The sequence below is a fragment of the Dipodomys merriami genome, unplaced genomic scaffold (genome assembly GCF_024711535.1).
Source record: "Dipodomys merriami isolate MVZ:Mamm:240054 unplaced genomic scaffold, mDipMer1.0.p SCAF_17, whole genome shotgun sequence".
NCBI lineage: Eukaryota > Metazoa > Chordata > Mammalia > Rodentia > Heteromyidae > Dipodomys > Dipodomys merriami.
Window position 1 is genome coordinate 25,631,885 of NW_027203048.1, and position 19,441 is coordinate 25,651,325.

Consider the following 19,441-nt stretch of genomic DNA (forward strand, 5'->3'; position numbering starts at 1 on the left):
CCTGAGCCTTTTTTTGTTTGTTTGTTGTGGGGCTGGAACTTTGGGCCTGGGCATTGTCCCTGAGCCACAGCACTACTTCAGGTTTTCTGGTCAGTAATTGGAGATAAGAGTCTCATAGACTTTCCTGCCTGGGCTTGGTTTGAACCTTGATACTCAGGTCTTAGCTTCCTGAGTAGCTAGGATTACAGGCTCAGCTCCCTGAGCCTTTTTGCTTAAGGATTGTGCTCTATCATTTGAGCTACAGCTCCACTTCTGGGTTTTTTTTAGTAGTTAATGGGAGATAAAAGTCTCACAGACTTTCCTGTCCAGGCTGGCTTTGAACAACAATCTTCAGAGATCTCAGCCTCTTAAGTAGCTAGGATTACAGGTGTGAGATACAAGTTCCTGACTTTTACTAGAATATTTAGTTCTATCCTTTTTGTAGGAATGTGCCTTTGTCAGACAGCTCCTCCTTGGTAGGATGTCAGTTAGTCAGGTTTCATGTGTTTGTTTGAAAATTGTGTCATATTATTTCTCCCTGTTGTTGGATGCTTTTTGTCTGCATGTGCAATCTTAGGGTTGACAGCTATTAGTCCCCATAATTTTTTTTTGTCAGTCATGGGGCCTGAACTCTGGGCCTGGGCGCTGTCCCTCAGCTCTCAGCTCAAGGCTAGCACTCTACCACTTGAGCCACAGCATCACTTCCAGCTTTTTCTGCTTATGTAGTGCTGAGGAATCGAACCCAGGGCTTCATACATGCAAGGCAAGCATTCTACCACTGAGCCACCTTCCCAGTCATGCTTTGACTAGCTTTATTTGGATATTTAGAAGTCTTGGTTCCAAGTAGTGATTTTTTTTTAATGTTTGTATTTGGGTTTGTTGTGCTTTCTTAATAACTGAATTTACATTCTTGGATCAGTTTTGGGGCATTCTCAATCGTATCTGTTTGAATGTTGTATTCCTTCCTCATTTCTGAAACCATGGGTTGGACATAAGTGACACTTCTCCTGGCATGTGTCTTGGTGCTGCTCTCTTTGTGATTAGCTCAGATGTTCTAACTCACTGGGTATCTGCAGTTCTAATTATTTGTTCAACCTACTATACCAAGTTTTTTACCCCAGCAATTACATGATAAAAGTTACATCACTTTTAACTGCCTAGTTTAAATGTTTATACTTCTTTGATATTCCATATATAAAATTTATTTGTTTACTTGTTGTTTTCTGGTGCTGGGGATAGAGTTCAGGGTCTTTGGCATGGCAAGTACATGTTAATAAACTCATTCTCTAGTCATTTTTTATGGGAATCTATCCTTTTTTTCTTTTGGTTGGTTTTTGGCGGTACTAGGCTTCAACTCACACAGCTTTCTGCTTGCTAGACAGGCACTGAACTGTCATCACTTACAGGTTTTCCCTCTAGAAGCAGGGATCCTCCACTTAGGGTTATAGTTCTGGGTCCTTAGCAGAATAAGAACTTCAGAACAAGTCACAATAGTAGGAAAACTTGCAGAGCTTTATTGAGTAAGCAAGAAAGCAAGCAGAAAGACAAGTATGCCCAGCAGTGTGTGGATTCTTAATGGGAGACACATGCTTTTTGGCATCTTGGCTATCTATGATGAAAGGCAGGATTTGACTTAAAGTTATTCTGGGATAAGTGTTTTTCTTTGTTTTCAGGCATGGCATATTTAAACACTTTTGGTGCTACTCTGGGTTCAGAGTCTTAAAATGATTTACTCAAGCCAGGTACTAGTGGCTCACGCCTGTAATCCTAGCTACTCAGGAATCTGAGATCTGAGGATCAAGGTTCAAATCCAGTCCAGGCAGGAAAGACTGTGAGACTCTTTGCAATTTCCCACCAAAAAACTGGAAGTGGCACTATGGCTCAAGTGGTACAGAGCTCACCTTGAGCTGAAGAGCTGAGGGACAGCGCCTAGGTCCAGAGTTCAAGCCTCATGAGCAACCAAAAAAAAAAAAAGGATGATTTGCTCATTAAACTTCGATCATTGCTATCTGAGTATTTCTTCAAAGAAAAGATGCATTCTGCCATACATGTTTTTCAAGACAAATGCCTACCCTTGAGATAAGAACTTTGTGCCAAGAGGAATCATTTTCCCAAGTATTTGCTTTTCCAGATACATGTCTCATTTTGATGGCCTTTCTCAGTTTTCAGAGCACACTAATTATTTTAGGCCAGCAAGCAAGGTCAGATAGAGAAAGCTCCTTTTGTTCATTTCTTTATTCTTGTATTCATATTGCAGCTTATGAAGAAGTATAAGAGTGAAAGCAGATAGTGCGTCTGTGTCTCTAATGGAATTACTCATTAAATACAGTGTTTATTTCTGACTTCCTGGCTGCTGTTCACCATGCCTCATTTTCACTACTCTCTCCTGCCTCACTACCACCCAAACCATGTCTCCTTGTTTCTTTTTGTTGTTTTTTAAATTTTATTTCTCTCTTCTCTCTGTGGCTTGATTCCTTGTTTATGTGTTTACATTATGGGTTTTTGTTTACCTGGGTTCTGTGCAAATTATATCCTCCAGATAAAATTTTTTTTTTTTGCATTTGTTAGACTAAACACCCTACAATGTAATTAGCTTAGGAGAATTTAAAATTTACTCTCTACTCTGTAGAGATTTCATTTTTTATCATGATAGGCTGGGGCATAGCAGCACCAGGCTGAGGCTAGAACAAGGCTCCTCTACCACCCTCAGGGTATATTATCTTTATCTTCAGAGTGTAGGATGACCTTGTCTTCCTTCCAGCCAGTAGGGTGTGTGTGTGGAAGAGAACTGTACATGCTAGAAATGTATTCCATTAGAATAGAATTATTCTAGTTAGAATATTAGAATATTCTTGAGTACCCCTGAGGGTGGTAGAGGAACAAAAGGAGGCTTGTTCAAGCCTTAGCCTGGTGCTGGTATGCCCCAGGCTGTCATAAAAACTAAATCACTACTTTTATTTAAGGTAAATCTTGACCCTAATAAATCTGGAATAAATTCTAAGTAGAATATTATCTAACTAGAATAATTGTATTATTCTGTTAGACACTCACACCAAATTTCAAGGGAAGCTAGGAAATGTATTCTTTGTTCTTAGTTAATGTACCTTCCTTAAAAACAAAAAAGGTTCTAGCCAGGCACCGGTGTCTTATGCCTATAATCCTAGCTACTCAGGAGGCTGATATCTGAGGATAGCGGTTCAAAGCCAGCCCGGGCAGGAAAGTCCGTGAGACTCTTATCTCCAATAAACCATTAGAAAACTGGAAGTGGCGCTGTGGCTCAAGTGGTAGAGCGCTTGCCTTGAGCTGAAGAGCTGAGGTGAGGGACAGCATCCAGGCCTAGAGTTCAAGCCCCATGACCGTCCAAAATAAAAAATCCAAGTCCCAATGGAGGCATTTCAGAACTATATCTGGAGTCCCACTCACCTCTGTAATCCCTCCTTGCAGGAATTAAGAGTTTAGCACATCTCAGCATTGGTAGTAGGTATGCTCACAATCCCCTGGCAGCTGTGTCCAGAACCTAGCATACAAGCTAGGGCTGCCTGGAGCCCAGGAGCTCAGGTCTGGAGAGCCTATATTGTAGAGCCTTGGAGCTCTAATTCTATGATACATTCATTTGGAAAAATACTTACAATTTGTGTGTGTGTGTGTGTGCGCGCGTGTGCGCGTGTGCGTGTGTGTGCGTATGTGCACGCCAGTCCTGGGGCTTAAACTCGGGACCTGGAGGCTGTCCTAGAACTTTTTGCTCAAGGCTAGTGCTCTACCACTTGAGCCACAGCTTCATTTCTGGCTTTTTGGTGATTATCTGGAGATAGTCAATATTTGCTTTTTCCATATGTGTTTATTCTTTTCTTTCTTTCTTTTTTTGGTCGTTCATAGGGCTTGAACTCAGAGCCTGATCGCTGTCCTTCAGCTCTTCAGCTAACACTTGAGCTACAGTGCCACTTTTGTTTTTCTGGTGGTTTATTTGTTTTTTTTTTTGTTGGTCATGGAGCCTGAACTCTGCCTGGACACTGTCCCTCAGCTCTTCAGCTCAAGGATAGCACTCAACCACTTGAGCCACAGCACCACTTCTGGCTTTTTCTGCTTATGTGGTGCTGAGGAATTGAACCCAGGGCCTCATGCACACAAGGCAAGCAATCTAGCACTGAGCCACCTTCCCAGCCCTTCTGGTAGTTTATTGGAGATAAGAGTTTCAGGGACTTTACTGCCTGGGCTGGCTTTAAACCGCCATCCTCAGATCTCAGCCTCCTGAGTAGCTAGGATCACAGGCATGAGCCAACAGGTGTCCAGCTTATATGTTTATTCTTTAGTCCTACCTCTTTGATGTTCATTGCAATTATGTGTAACACATCTTTCTACTCTTTCAAAACAAATAATTTAATTTCAACAGAATCTCTTCTTTGCTATGTTGTATTAGTTCCTCATTTTTCTTGGTTTCATCCTTTAGAATGTCAGTCTAAGATATAGTGACTATTTTTCTAGTGTCAAGGAAGGTGGTACTGTTGGAAAGACAACTAGTAGCGATGAGCGGTCTTGTTTGTTGAAAGTCTGCACTAGGTTAGAATACCTAGTTGCGTGTGTGAGTGTGCGTGTGCGTGCGTGCGTGCGTGCGTGCGTGCGTGCGTGCGTGTGTGTGTGTGTGTGTGTGTGTGTGTGTGTGTGTGTGTGTGTATTTGGCCGGTCATGGGGCCTGAACTCTGGGCCAGGCACTATCCCTCAGCTCTGCCCTTTAGCTCAAAGCTAGTGCTGTACCACTTGAGCCACAGTGCCACTTCCGGCTTTTTTTTTTTCTTTTTGCTTATGTGGTGCTGAGGAATGGAACCTAGTGCCTCATGCATGCAAGGCAAGCACTCTACCACTGAGCCACTTTCCCAGTCTCTCTCTATATTTTTAAATATGTATTTTTATTATAAAGATACTGTACAGAGGGTTTACAGTTACAGTAAGGAAATGAGCACATTTCCTATTGAGCATTGTTACGCCTTCCTTTGTTTTTCCCCGGGCATATATTTTATTATCCCAGATGGTTGCTGAAGGATGCTCTTTTCTTTCAAAACAGTAGTGAGTATCGGAGGATAGAAAATACAAACAAATCCACTCAGTTTTCTTTTCTCTGGATTTAGAATTGGTGAGAATTCTTGAGGTTTTGTTGACTTACCATTGGGCTTTTGGAAGGTGAGGGTGAGCATAGGAACTTGGCCCTGCCTCAGTCTCGCCTTCCTTATGTTCACTTCAAGAGGACTTCTATAGCACAGTTTTAAATCACCATTGTAGCATTATTTTTTTTCTCTGTAATTGTCTTAAGCCTTAGTCCTTGTTTTTAAATAATCTTTTATGTGTTTAAATGACTACATAATCTATTTTATTGATGAATAATTATGCAAGAATAGTGTTTTATTATTTTGAAATTCTGCAAACAAGTAACTTTTAAGTCTCATTGCTTATTGCTCTCTCTTCCCCAATCCTGGACTGAAACTCAATCTTCCTACCTTAGCCTGTCATATAGGGCGATTATAGGTGCATACACATAACTGTATCTGACAGCTTTTTCATTTTAAGGTATTATACTAACTTAATTTTTCATCAGACATAAATGAGTATACTAATTTCTTGGTAGCCTCACTAGTTTAGTAGTTGTGGTAGTTTTTCTTTGTTTGCTTATTATGGTACAGGTGTTTGAACTCAGGGACTTAGTTATTTAGCAGGCACTCTACCATTTGTGAGCCAGCTTTTCCACAATATGCAGCTTCCTCCCTGCCCCCCAAGCCTGGCTTCTTCCCTCATACCAGTACTCAGGCTTGAACCCATCGCTTCCTACTCTATCTTTTCTTTCTTTCTTTTTTTTTTTTTTTTTTTTTTTGGTCGTCGTGGGGCTTGAACTCTGGGCCTGGGCGCTGTCCCTCACCTCTAGCTCAAGGCAAGTGCTCTATCACTTAGCTATAGTGCCACTTCTGGCTTTTTCTGTTTATGTAGTACTGAGGAATTGAACCCAGGGCCTCATGCATGCAAGGTAAGCACTCTACCACCGAGCCATCTTCCCAGCCCTCTATCTTATTTTCTATTGAAGGCTGGCCTTCTACCACTTGAGCCAATTCTCCAGTTCCACCTTTTTGGAGATGAGTTTCTCTGAGGATTTGTGAACCTAGGCTGGCTAAATTCTTGGATCATAGCCTTCTGAGTAGATAGGATTATAGGCATGAGCTATAGGCACCTGACTTCTTTTTCTTCAGAGTAAAAAAATAAAATTGTATGACTCACTCTCTACAGTACTGATCAAAAATTAGTAGATACCTAGCTTGCTCACTTAATAACTGGCATTCCTTGTGTATGAACTAAGTGATTTCAGAAAATAAAATATCAACTACACATTTTTCTCTTCAAAAAATAAATCTATTCAAAATTTTAAATGTTAACATTTTATATAGTAATCTATATTTTGTTGATTTAAATATTCCTTTTTTTACTTTCTACAATTTGATTTTAATTCCTTATTCCTCATTATGGTTCATTCTGGGTGTGTGAAGATGTGCTTTAAGTGGATAATAATTAAGAGCAATTTATCTCAACCTTTCCTGAATGTTTTTGTCATCTTGTTTTAGAAAACTGACTCATTTGTAACAAGCTTTTATGTATAATTATCTATTTAATAATTTTAATGCCTAGTACAGATAGACTTCATTCTTTTTAAATAATTCTTTTATACTTTTATTTGTTTAACTTTTAATCATTTTTGTTTCAAAAAAGCATTCCTATTTAACACTCATTAAGCATGAAAAGCTATTAACATTTGATTTAGTTTTCTGTTTTTACAGTTTTCCTGTTCACTTTGATTCTTTTAGTAGGTTATCTTTGTAGCAGTCATAATCAGAACTTCTAAGTATTTTGTGTTGTTTTTTTTGGGGGTGGGTCACTCGTGGGTTTGAACTTGGGGCATGGGTACTGTCCTTGGGGTCTTTTTGCTTTTTGCTCAAGGCTAGTGCTCTTTGAGCCACAGTGCCACTTCTGGCTTTCTGTTGGTTAATTGGAGATCAGAGTCTCAGACTTTCCTTCCTGGACTGGCTTTGAACCACGATCCTCAGATATCAGCCTCCTGTATAGCTAGGATTACAGGTATGAGCCATGCATACCTGACTTATGCTTTCTTCTGAGTTGTAATGGTAAGAAGTTAGAGGGGCTGGGAAGGTGGCTCAGTGGTAGAACGCTTGCCTTGCATGCTTGAAGCCCTGGGTTCGATTCCTCAGCACCACATAAGCAAAAAGAAAAAAGCCGGAAGTGGTGCTGTGGCTCAAGTGGTAGAGCGCTAGCCTTGAGCTGAAGAGCTGAGGGACAGCATCCAGGCCCAGAGTTCAGGCCCCACGATGGGACCTCCCCCCCCCCCCCCCAAAAAAAAAAAAGAATTTAGAAAAGCAAAGTACTTAGTGTTATATAAATCATGAAATTTTGCTGAGCTCCCAGTTTGAATTTAAAAAAAATCTGTAGGTTTTTAGAGCGTTATTTTCCCCTTCTCACTTTAATGTTAGAATTAACTTTTTGGTATTCCTAATGTGGTTATGAACATTGAACATTGTTACTAATGTGTATGAAAAATAGGGTACATGTATATCATTAGAACTGTATCCATATGGATAAAATATTTATACACCTAGAAGTTCAGCCTTCTAATTAGAACTTTATATCTACTAATAAATTAGGAGCTCCTTAATAGTTGTGACTTAATAATTTATGGATAATGGATCATTCACTTTAAAACCTGCATTTTAAATGAAATAGGTAGAAGATATTTGCTTTATAATTTGTATCTTCATGCACTGTTTATATAATTAAGCTACTCTGCTCTTATAGGTTGAGAACCATGAATTTCTTGTAAAACCTTCATTTGATCCTAATCTGACTGAATTAAGAGACGTAATGAATGACTTAGAAAAGAAGATGCAGTCCACATTAATACATGCAGCCAGAGATCTGGGTAAGAGTGGGTCACTGGATTTTTGAATAATTCTTTTTGTGTGCATAATAGTCAAGTGGTACCAGAATTCTCTTACTAAGTCTCTGTCCTAAAGATGACTCCATATACTTACCAAATAGAAATTGAGTGGTCCTCAAAATAACAATGGCGGATTTGTTTCAGTCTTTCACTATGGAATTACTATGTTGCTTTGAACGTTTTAAGACATTATGCTATTCAGATTAGTCTTTTTGTTTGTTTGTTTAGTTTGTTTTTGTCAGTTGTGGGGCTTAAACTCAGGCCTGGGTGTTGTCTGTGAACTGTTTTGCTCAAGGCTAGGACTCTACTACTTTGAGCAACAACTCCACTTCGGGTTTTCTGGTGGTTAATTGGAGACAGGAGTTTCATGGACTTTTCTTTCCTGCTGGGGCTAGCTTTGAACTGTAATCCTCAGATCTCAGCCTCCTGAGTATCTTAAGATTACAGGCATGAACCACTAGCACCCAGTTAGTCTGTTTGTTTGTTTTTTAATTGCTGCATGGATCTCTTGCTGTTCTTTTCCACCCTGGTCAAATGAGGTCTGACTTTAGTTGTCTGAAACAACTTTCAGTTGCTGTGTTTTAGCAAATAAATTTGTAGATAGTATTTTTTTTTCAGTGCCTAAGATTGCATTGATGAATGAATTATGATAGGCAATAATTATAGAATTTCAAAAAGCTTAGGGACATAAAATATAGCTGATCATTCATTTTTGCTTTAGGAAATTTTCTATAGTTAGCAGAAAATGTATCCTAGTTTTCCTGGAGCTTTGTTATTGGCCTCTATGTAGAAATTGCATTTGGTCATTAAATTATATACTTTATATTAACTCCAAGAAAAATCCTTTTTTTTTTTTTTTTTTGGTTGGTTGTGGGGCTTGAACTCTGGGCTTGGGCGCTATTCGTCAGCTTTTCAGCTCAAGGTGAGCACTGTACCACTTGAGCCAAGCACCACTTCTGGTTTTCTAGTCGTTTCTTGGAGATGAGTCTGACAGACTTTTCCTGCCCAGGCTGGCTTTGAACCGTGATCCTCAGATCTCAGCCTCCTGAGTAGCTAGGATTACAGGCTTGAGCCACTGGCATCCGCCCAAGAAATGTCTCTGGTTAAGAAAAGAATCCTCATGCAGATCTCCAGAGTAGGCCACATCTTAGCCATTTTCTCATATTTTCAACATCTGGCACAGTGTGCGCTGCCCAGCACTGATGCTCTGCAGCTTTGAATGGATTTACCCAGAAAGCAGCTTCCATGCTGCTGATTTTATAGATAGCCTTATTTGTTTTCCAGAGAAGTAGGATTTAAATATTTTTAGGTTTAGGTAGTATTAATAATTTCCAGTATGTTGTTATATAATAAAGGTATAGGACTAGTTGATTTAATGAATTTAAATATTTCTATTGCAAATGACTAGATATTTATGGCACACTTAATTCTTTTCTCCTGATCATAAAGGATTGGACCCTGGCAAACAGATTAAATTGGATTCCAATGCACAGTTTGGATATTATTTTCGTGTAACCTGCAAGGAAGAAAAAGTCCTTCGTAACAATAAAAACTTTACTACAGTAGATATCCAGAAGAATGGTGTTAAATTTACCAACAGGTTAGCCAAGTCTTTCAATATTTTTAAGAAGCCTTTGATAGTTGCATGGATTCTTTGATAAGATGTGAATGTTCTGTGATGAAGAGGCTTTACCTTAGTGTTCATTGATATGAGGCAGTAAGTGAGGGCCAAGCTTTATTTTCTTCCAAGAGGTTAGTCAGATGTCCCAACACAATTTGTTATTAATTTCTTCCCCATTGAAGTGGTATTTCTTCTTTTAGAGCTTTCTACTCTATTGCATTGTTTTGTTTTTGTGGGTCCCAAGGCTTGAACTCAAAGCATGGACACTGTCACTAAGCCTTTTTGTGCTCAGGGCTAGCACTCTTATCACTTTTGCCACTGTGCCACTTCCAGATTTTTGGAGGTACTTTTTGGAGGAAATTTTTATGCCCATGCTGGCTTCAAACCACAATCCTTAGATCTCACCCTCCTGAGTAGCTAGGATTACAGGCATGAGCTACCAGTGTCCAGCTTCTGTTCAGTGTTTTTTGGTTTTTTTTTTTTTTGTCCAATCGTGGGGCCTGAACTCTGGGCCTGGGCGCTGTCCCTCAGCTTTTCAGATCAAGGCTAGCACTCTACCACTTGAGCCACAGTGCCACTTGCGGCTTTTTTCTTTTTGCTTATGTGGTGCTGAGGAATCGAACCCAGGGCCTCAAGCATGCAAGGCAAGTGCTCTACCACTGAGCCACCTTCCCAGCCCCTGTTCAGTGTTTTTATAGGTAGTATTATTTTGTGCTGCTGCTGTGCTATGGACTGAGTTCCTAATTACTGTCTTGCTTAACTGGATAGCATACTTGAGATACTTAATTTTCTTAAGTATCTTCTTTGTGTTCCTCTATTTTAATTCCCTTCCTTTGCTGCTGTGGATATTTTTTCATTCTATTTTGGTCTTTCTTTCTTTCTTTTTTTTTTTTTTTTTTTGGGTCCGGTCGTGGGGCCTGAACTCTGGGCCTGGGTGCTGTCCCTCAGCTCTTCAGCTCAAGGCTAGCGCTCTACCACTTGAGCCACAGCACCACTTCCGGCTTTTTTCTTATGTGGTGCTGAGGAATCGAACCCAGGGCCTTGAGCGTGCAAGGCAAGTGCTCTACCACTGAGCCACCTTCCCAGCCCTATTTTGGTCTTTCTTAAAAAGATTTTTGAACTTATTTTGGAGGGGGTTGTATTGGGCTTTGAACTCCAGGACTTTGCATTTGCTAGGATGGCACTTACCATTTGAGTCATGCCTCCAGCCCTACTTTTTGCTGGTTTATTAGAGATGGAGTTGAACTTTTCTTCCCTGGCTGACTTTGATCTAAAATATTCCTGATCTTACCTTCTAATTAGCTATGATTACAAGTGTGAAGTACTGGTAACTGGTTAAGGAAGTTTTTGGGGGGAGGAGGATGCCCCCTAAGGCTTAAACTAATTAGAGCCTAGGTTCTTAGCCTTTTTTGCTTATGGCTGGTGTTTATCACTTTAGCCACAGCTTCACTTTCAGGTTAATTAAGAAAAGTCTTACAGACTTTCCTGTCTTGGCCAGCTTTGAAATGTGATCTTCAGATCTCATCCTCCTAAGTAGCTAGGATTACAGGTGTAAGGCACTGCCTTAAATGTAATTTTTATTTTCTCTTGAAATAATTCAACAAGATTTAGTTTTGAAAATATTTTCTCTACTTTTAAAACTGTGTATAAAAGATAGTTGTATATATGTTTTATGTATAAAAGACACTGCAATAATAAGAAAAACCCAAGTGTTAGAGTGGAGGGAAGGGCCTACATTCTAAATAAAGATTCCATTGTAATATATTATAAAAGGCCACAGATCAGAATTTTGGCTGTAAATGATTTTTTTATGCACTGGAAGATGCAGTTCATTTGTAATTTTTCTTTTGGGCTGTACTGAGGTTTGACCTTAGGGCTTGCATTTGCAAGGCCCGTGCTCTTCTGCTTGAGTCACACCTCCAGCTACAGATCAGAATTTAACCAAGTTGAATAGTTATTCCATCAAGAATTGTGACAGCATTGTTCTTCCAGACAATATAAAAGAATTTATACTGAATTATAGCTATATCAGTACCTCACAAGTTGCTTGTTTTTCTGCTTGTATTTCCATATTAATTATTGTTGTTACGATGTTACATAGAAAATGTGTTTTGTGTAATGCATTTTGTTGACATAGTAATGTATTAATATTTTTAATAATCACATTTTATTTTGCAGTAAACTGTCTTCTTTAAATGAAGAATATACTAAAAGTAAAACAGAGTATGAAGAGGCACAGAATGCCATTGTAAAAGAAATTGTCAATATTTCTTCAGGTAAACTTAATAGAACCAGTATATTAAGTGTTCTGAATATGATTTTGTTTTTGCTAAAACAAAACAAAAAACAACCAGATGGTAGACAGTGTTTATTCTTGTTTCTGTTTTGCAATAAGGTCTCATTGTATTGTACAGGCTAGTCTTAAACTTGTGAATCCAAGTGATTGTCTTGCCCAGTTTCCTGAAATAAATGTGCACACCACTACTGTGTGTAGTTTTTTTTAAAGTCATTCATTGTGGGTTCATAACATTTGTAGAAATAATATCACTGAAAAGCAAGTATCAGGGGCTGGGAAGGTAGCTCAGTGTTAGAACGCTTGCCTTGCATGCCTGAGGCCCTGGGTTTGATTCCTCAGCACCACATAAGCAAAAAGAAAAAAGCCGGAAGTGGCGCTGTGGTTCCAGTGGTAGAGCGCTAGCCTTGAACTGAAGAGCTGAGGGGCAGCGCCCAGGCCCAGAGTTCAGGCCCCATGACCGGACCCAAAAAATAAAAAATAAAAAAAGCAAGTATCAGAGGCAAACTATTTCAAATTCTGTGAACCACTTTATAGAAGATCCACAGATGGTGATGATTTTTCTTTTAATAATTAAAAGGACAGTAGGAATTGGCACTATGTTACTGCTTTAGTTGGAGATGAATGTATGTCTCAAGTAAGGGATGATTGTATGTTAGGCTGAACAGTTTAGACTACCACCATGCATATATTGACTGCACACTTTATTGTATGATTCAGAATGTCCACGTAATGAAAGTCATTAGCATCATCTATCATGGGATAGATGAGATTCTGTGCAGTATGGCCTATGTAGGTTTTTTATTGTTTTTTTTTTTTTTTTTTTTTTTTTTAAGACATAATCTTGCTATATAGCCTGGACTGGCTGGAATTTGGAACCTTCTGTTTCACCCAAGTGCTGGGATTAGAGATATATGCCACTGTGCTTTTCCTGCCAAAAATATATTTCAGCTCACTGTAAACATGAAGAAAAGTAGATTGTGGGTCATTGTTTTGTAAGCTCTGCATTCTTCCAAGAATTTTTTTTTTTGGTGTTGGTCCTGGGGCTTGAACTCAGGGCCTGAGCACTGTCCCTAAGCTTTTGCTGAAGGCTTGTGCTTTACCACTTGAGCCATAGCTTCACTTCTGGCTTTTGGTGATTAATTGGATAAGAGTCTCATAATTTCTTGCCTGGGCTGGCTTTGAACCACAGTCCTCAAGATCACAACCTCCTGTGTAGCTAGGATTGCAGGTTTTAGCCACCGGCACCAGGCAAGCTGTGCATTCTTTAAATATGTTTCTGTAGCTGAGCACCTAATCCTTAGTTTCTTAAAAGACAGATCCAGAAGTTCAAAATTTGTGTCCATCCTGGGCAGAAAAGTCCTTGAGAGTTCATCTGCAAAATAATCAGTAAAACCCGGGTGCTTATTTAGCATGTGAAAAACCCCAGGTTTAATTACCTAGCGCATTTAGTGAATGTACTTTGGAATAAATAACAGTAACTTCTTCACTAATGTTTAATTCCTAAACATTCCTATTGCTTTATTACAAAGTGATGTGAACTCTTCCTTTCCTTTCTATTTTTTTATTTTTATTTTTGCCGGTCATGGGGCCTGAAGTCTGGGCCTGGGCACTTGTCCTTCAGCCCTTCAGCTCAAGGCTAGCACTCTACCACTTGTGCCACAGCACCACTTCCAAGTTTTTCTGCTTATGTGGTGCTGAAGAATCGAACCCAGGGCCTCATGCATGCAAGGCAAGCACTCTACCACTGAGCCACCTTCCCAACCCTCTTCCTTTCCTTTCTTTTTTTTTAAATGTTAGGTAAAATAAGGAATTTTTTTTTGGGGGGGGTCGGTCGTGGGGCCTGAACTCTGGGCCTGGGCACTGTCCCTCAGCTCTTCAGCTGTAGACTAGCGCTCTACCAACTTGAGCCTCAGCCCTACTTCTGGCTTTCTCTGCTTATGTGGTGCTAAGGAATCGAACCCAGGGCCTCATGCATACAAGGCAAGCACTCTCCCACTGAGCCACCTTCCCAGACCCAAGGAATACATTTTTTAAATTATGGTAAAGCAGTGTGCTTAGCTAGGTATATATAAGTTAATGTTTATTATACAAACATCAGTTTTATTGGGAACAAGGGAAATCAAAGCTGTATCAAATTCCAGCCATTTGATTAAAAACATAATTTTGTATTTTTCTAAAGTTGAACACTTTCCTTTAAATGTCTATGAAGCATTTGACATGATTGATGTTCATCTGAGAGTCTGTAGGACATGAGAGTCTATTTTGCAAACCACTTTTAACTTGTTAATATGTAGAGCCCAGTGCCAGTAGCTCACACCTCTAATCCCAGCTACTCAGGAGATTGGTTGGAAGCCAGCCCTAGCAGGAAAGTCCTTGAGAGTCTTATCTCCAATTAATCACAGAAAAAGCAGAAAGTGGTGTTGTAGCTCTAGTGGTAGAGTACTAGCCTTGAGCCCCAGGCCCAGCAAAAACAAAAACATGTAGAATTCAACATTGTGACTGTCTTCACACGCTTTTTTTTTTTTTTTTTGGGTCCGGTCGTGGAGCCTGAACTCTGGGCCTGGGCGCTGTCCCTCAGCTCTTCAGCTCAAGGCTAGCACTCTACCACTTGAGCCACAGCGCCACTTCCGGCTTTTTTCTTATGTGGTGCTGAGGAATCGAACCCAGGGCCTTGAGCATGCAAGGCAAGCGCTCTACTACAGAGCCACCTTCCCAGCCCCTTCACACACTTTTTTAGCTTGTGTCAGGGACCTGTTTTTTTTTTTTTTTTTTGTCTTTTTAGTGCTGGTCCTGGGTCTTGAACTCAGGGTTTTAGATGCTGTCTCTGAGCTTAGTTTTTGTTTTGTTTTGTTTTGTTTTGTTTTCCTCAAGGCTAGTGCTCTACTACTTGAGCCATAGCTCTACTTCTTTCTTTTTTGATGGTTAATGGGAGATTAAGAGTCTCATGGATGGGGATGGGAAGGTGGATCAGTGGTAGAGCACTTGCCTTGCATGCCTGAGGCCCTGGGTTCAATTCCTCAGCACCACATAAGCAAAAAGAAAAAAGCCAGAAGTGGTGCTGTGGCTCAAGTGGTAGAGCGCTAGCCTTGAGCTGAAGAGCTGAGGGACAGCGCCCAGGCCCAGAGTTCAGGCCCCACGACCGGCCCTCCCCCCTCCCCCCCCCCCCCCAAAAAAAAAAAAAGAGTCTCATGGACTTTCCTCCTGAGTAGCTAACTTACAGATATGAGCCACTGGCACCCAGTGGTATCAAGAATGTTTTAATGTATCCAATAACTTCTAGCTTTAATGGTGTAGCAGAATTGAATCATGAAAATGTTTTAAGTGGCAATTAAGGGTTCAAATTTATGCTGGAATTCTATGTATGTGGTACTGATTGAAAAAAAAAACCTTAGCTAACAATATTGTAGTCAGTTTATGCATACACAAACCTGACAGTCTCATTATAACTTGCCACTCAATGCTCACATATTTCTTAAGGTATTGTGAAGTATCATCCTGTTTCCTAAATTCCTACAATGTAGGGTAAGTGTGTCTTAAAATTGAGGTTGTGTTATTTTATTGGATTTTAGATAGGGAAAGAATCATACCATTTATAGGGTGGAAGGATGTAGTAAAACTTTCAACCCCGTGTTACATTTTATGTGTTCAAGTTTTATTTTATTTATTTATTTTTTATTTTTTATTTATTTTTATTTTTTTTTTTTAATTTATTTTTGGGTCCGGTTGTGGGGCCTGAACTCTGGGCCTGGGCACTGTCCCTCAGCTCTTCAGCTCAAGGCTAGTGCTCTACCACATGAGCCACAGCACCACTTCCAGCTTTTTTCTTATTGCTTATGTGGTGCTGAGGAATCGAACCCAGGGCCTCAGGCATGCAAGGCAAGCGCTCTACCACTGAGCCATCTTCCCAGCCCTTATTTTTTATTTTTTGGTTCCGGTCGTGGGGCCTGAACTCTGGGCCTGGGCGCTGTCCCTCAGCTTTTCTGATGAAGGCTAGTGCTCTACCACTTGAGCCATAGCACCACTTCCAGCTTTTTACTTTTTGCTTATGTGATGCTGAGGAATCGAACCCAGGGCCTCAGGCATGCAAGGCAAGCACTCTACCACTGAGCCACCTTCCCAGCCCATGTTCAAGTTATATTATAGCAAATTGGTGTTCATTTTTAAATTGTGAGTTGCTGGGTACCTATAATTGTGGCTATTCATGAGACTGAGATCTGAGGATTGAAGTTCAAAGCCAGCCTGGCTTATCTTCAGTTAACCACACACCAAAAAAAAAAAAAAAAAAAAAAAAAAAGCTGGAAGCAAGCTAGGTGCTAATGGCTTACGCTAATCCTAACTATTCAGGACTCTGAGATCTGAAGGTCATGGTTTGAAGCCAGCCTGGGCAAGAAAGTCCATGAAACTTGTCTCTAGTTAACCACTAGAAAACCAAAAGTGGAGCTTTAGAAAACCAAAAGTGGAGCTTTGTTTCAAAGTTGATAAAGCGTTAGCCTTGGAAAAAAAGCTCAGGGACAGTGCTTAGGCCCTGAGCTCAAGCCCCAGTACTGACTGACACCCCCCCCAACCCTTCCCCCCCAAAAAAAGCTGGAATCTGAGGTATGACTCAAGTGGTAGAGTGCCAGCTAAATGACAGTGCCCACCCAGTCCACAAGTTCAATCCCCAGTACTGGCTCTAAATAAATAAATTAAGATGCATAAATTAAGAAATTGGAAGATTGAGTTTTTCCTTACAGTTTCTACTTGTTCTTACTTTTTTGTGTACATTACCTGTTTTTATTCTTACACAGGTTATATAGAACCAATGCAGACACTCAATGATGTGCTAGCTCAGTTAGACGCTGTTGTCAGCTTTGCTCATGTTTCAAATGGAGCACCTGTTCCGTATGTTCGACCAGATATTTTGGAGAAAGGAGAAGGAAGAATTGTATTGAAAGCATCCAGACATGCTTGTGTTGAAGTTCAAGATGAAGTTGCATTTATTCCTAATGATGTACGCTTTGATAAGGAAAAACAGACGTTCCACATCATTACTGGTAAAAACAAAAAACAAACAAACATAGAGAGACATTTTTTCCTTTTCCTTTCCCTTTTTAAAAAAAATTGAAATAAGAATGTATTTTAAATTGATGAAGAAAGTCTCAGGCCTTGACATTAGAAAATGGATATATTATTCATTCTGTTTGGTAATATATTCACATTTGGCTTAGGGAGATTTGGAAGGGGAGATTATGCTTAAAGAGTTCTAGTAGAGTTCTACCTTGAACCTTTTATTCATGGGGTTCAGAGCATTTAGAAAGAAAAAAAATGCTTTATGCTCAAAGCTTACTAAAGGTAGTCCTTTAGGTAGTGAGATCATTGAAGGCCAAGCAGAACCTGTCAGAAGAACCTCAGCTTAAGGTAACAATTCTTTTAAGACTGTATTCTTCATGTGAGAAAAAACAAGTAGCCTTATAACATATCTTGGTAGTTTGAGAGGTCTTAACAGATTCTCAAGAACAAAAAGAATGTATCTTAGGACAAATACAGTTGGGAAATATTAAGATTATATTCTATTTCCTCAAATTGGTATCTAAGTTATTTAGGTTATTCCTAAGGAATAAATTGTTATATTTGCCAAAAGAAGAGACATGTCTTAGTCTTTAGGGTGGGTTTGAAGTGATTTGAGAATTTTCCCATATTGGCACTGGTTTATTTATTAGTGAGTCATAGAATAGATTTAAGTAGTTAGGTCTATACGACTTTTCTGGAAATTATTGGATTAACCTGAAGGCATTTTTGACCCATGAGAATATATGTATGATCTAAGCCAACCAAATTACAGATGGAGTGTTTTTTTCAGAAAAAATAATTAAGAATTGATTAGAGAGAGAGCAGCATGGACAGTATTTTGCTTGTCTATCTTTGCATGTCTTCTAGTTCTGCTTCTACTCATTGTGTTGTTATTGTGATTTAGGTGATTAATTACTGGTACACAGTTCAAGACTACAGTGTACATACCAGTAGCAGAAAGAAATTAATCATGTTGTTTGTTGATAAAATTTGTTTTATAGGACCCAATATGGGAGGTAAATCAACATATATCCGCCAAACTGGGGTAATAGTACTCATGGCCCAAATTGGGTGTTTCGTGCCGTGTGAATCAGCAAAAATATCCATTGTAGATTGCATCTTGGCTCGAGTCGGGGCTGGTGACAGTCAGTTGAAAGGAGTCTCCACATTTATGGCTGAAATGCTAGAAACGGCTTCTATCCTCAGGTAAGTTTTTGTCCCATTTCTCTGAAAATTGAAATGGAATGTCCCCATCTCATGAGCAGTATGGTAGCAGAGTCCTCCATAAAACACTTATGGACATTTCTTACAGGCATACTCTTGATAGAGATCTGAGGATCATGGAAATGAAGCCAGCTTGAAATGTCTATGAGATTGTTGTCTCCCGTTAACCACCAAAATGCCTTAAGTGGATGTGTGGCTCAAGTGGTACAGTGTTGGATTTGAGTGAAAAGTCAAGCTAGAGTGCAAGACCCTTATTTCATGCCCCAGTACCAGCACACTCACAAAATTTTCCTGTGAATTTAACACAGTTTTTTTTTTTTAATTTTTTATTGTAAAGATACTATACAGAGGGTTACAGTCACATGAGCAAGGTAATGAGTATACTTCCCATTGAGCATTGTTAACCCCTCCATTGTTTTCCCCCTACCATCTCTTCCCTCCCTACTTTCCCCGAGGTTCTTTTTTTTTTTAATTGTTATTAAGTGATTACATAATTTCCCAAATTTCACAGTATTGTGGAATAATGATGCTCATTTAAAGTCACAAGTTCATTCTAATTTTCCTGGAGCAAATTGTCTATCACAGTCTATAACATATAACGGTGTACACATATACACCATACATGTGATCTGCAGCATGGGGATATTTAGTAGTGGTTCGACCAGATGAGTGGGAGTTCTTTGTTTCTTAAGTCCTGTTAATTTTTTCGTGGATTTAGCATCCACTTATCAGGGAGATCATGTACCGTACGTCTCTTTGCTCTTGGCTTACCTCGCTCAACATGATTCCTTCTAGCTCCATCCATTTCCCTGCAAATGCCATTATTTTGTCATTTCTAATGGCTGCATAATATTCCATTGTGTATAGATACCACAATTTTTGGATCCATTCATCTGTGGTGGGGCATCTGGGTTGTTTCCATATCCTAGCTATTGTGAACAGTGCTGCAATAAACACGGAGGTGCACGTGTCCTTGTATGTTGGTTCCTGTTGTTCAGGGTAGATGCCTAGAAGTGGTATGACTGGGTCGTAAGGGAGGTCAATCTTTAGCTTTCTAAGGACCCTCCAGATTGCTTTCCAAAGTGGTTGTATAAGTGTACATTCCCACCAGCAGTGTAATAGGGTTCCTCTTTCTCCACATCCCCTCCAGCATTTGTCATTGGCTGATTTGTGGATGTGGGACATTCTGACTGGGGTAAGGTGGTATCTCAGTGTTGTCTTTATTTGCATTTCCTTCACCACCAGGGATGATGAACATTTCCTCATGTGTTTCATTGCCATTTTTATT

The 19,441-nt window shown here is 39.7% G+C and overlaps 1 protein-coding gene across 1 annotated transcript in view; it reads left to right on the top strand.

Moving 5' to 3' along the window:
• The window catches only part of Msh2 (mutS homolog 2), a 65,030-nt gene that overhangs the window by 34,392 nt on the left and 11,197 nt on the right, over window positions 1–19,441 (top strand). The window contains exons 9-13 of the mRNA XM_070025542.1: window positions 7,822–7,945; window positions 9,413–9,563; window positions 11,763–11,860; window positions 16,668–16,913; window positions 17,931–18,135. Of these exons, the coding sequence (XP_069881643.1) occupies window positions 7,822–7,945; window positions 9,413–9,563; window positions 11,763–11,860; window positions 16,668–16,913; window positions 17,931–18,135 (824 nt within the window). The remainder of the gene's footprint in view (window positions 1–7,821; window positions 7,946–9,412; window positions 9,564–11,762; window positions 11,861–16,667; window positions 16,914–17,930; window positions 18,136–19,441) is intronic.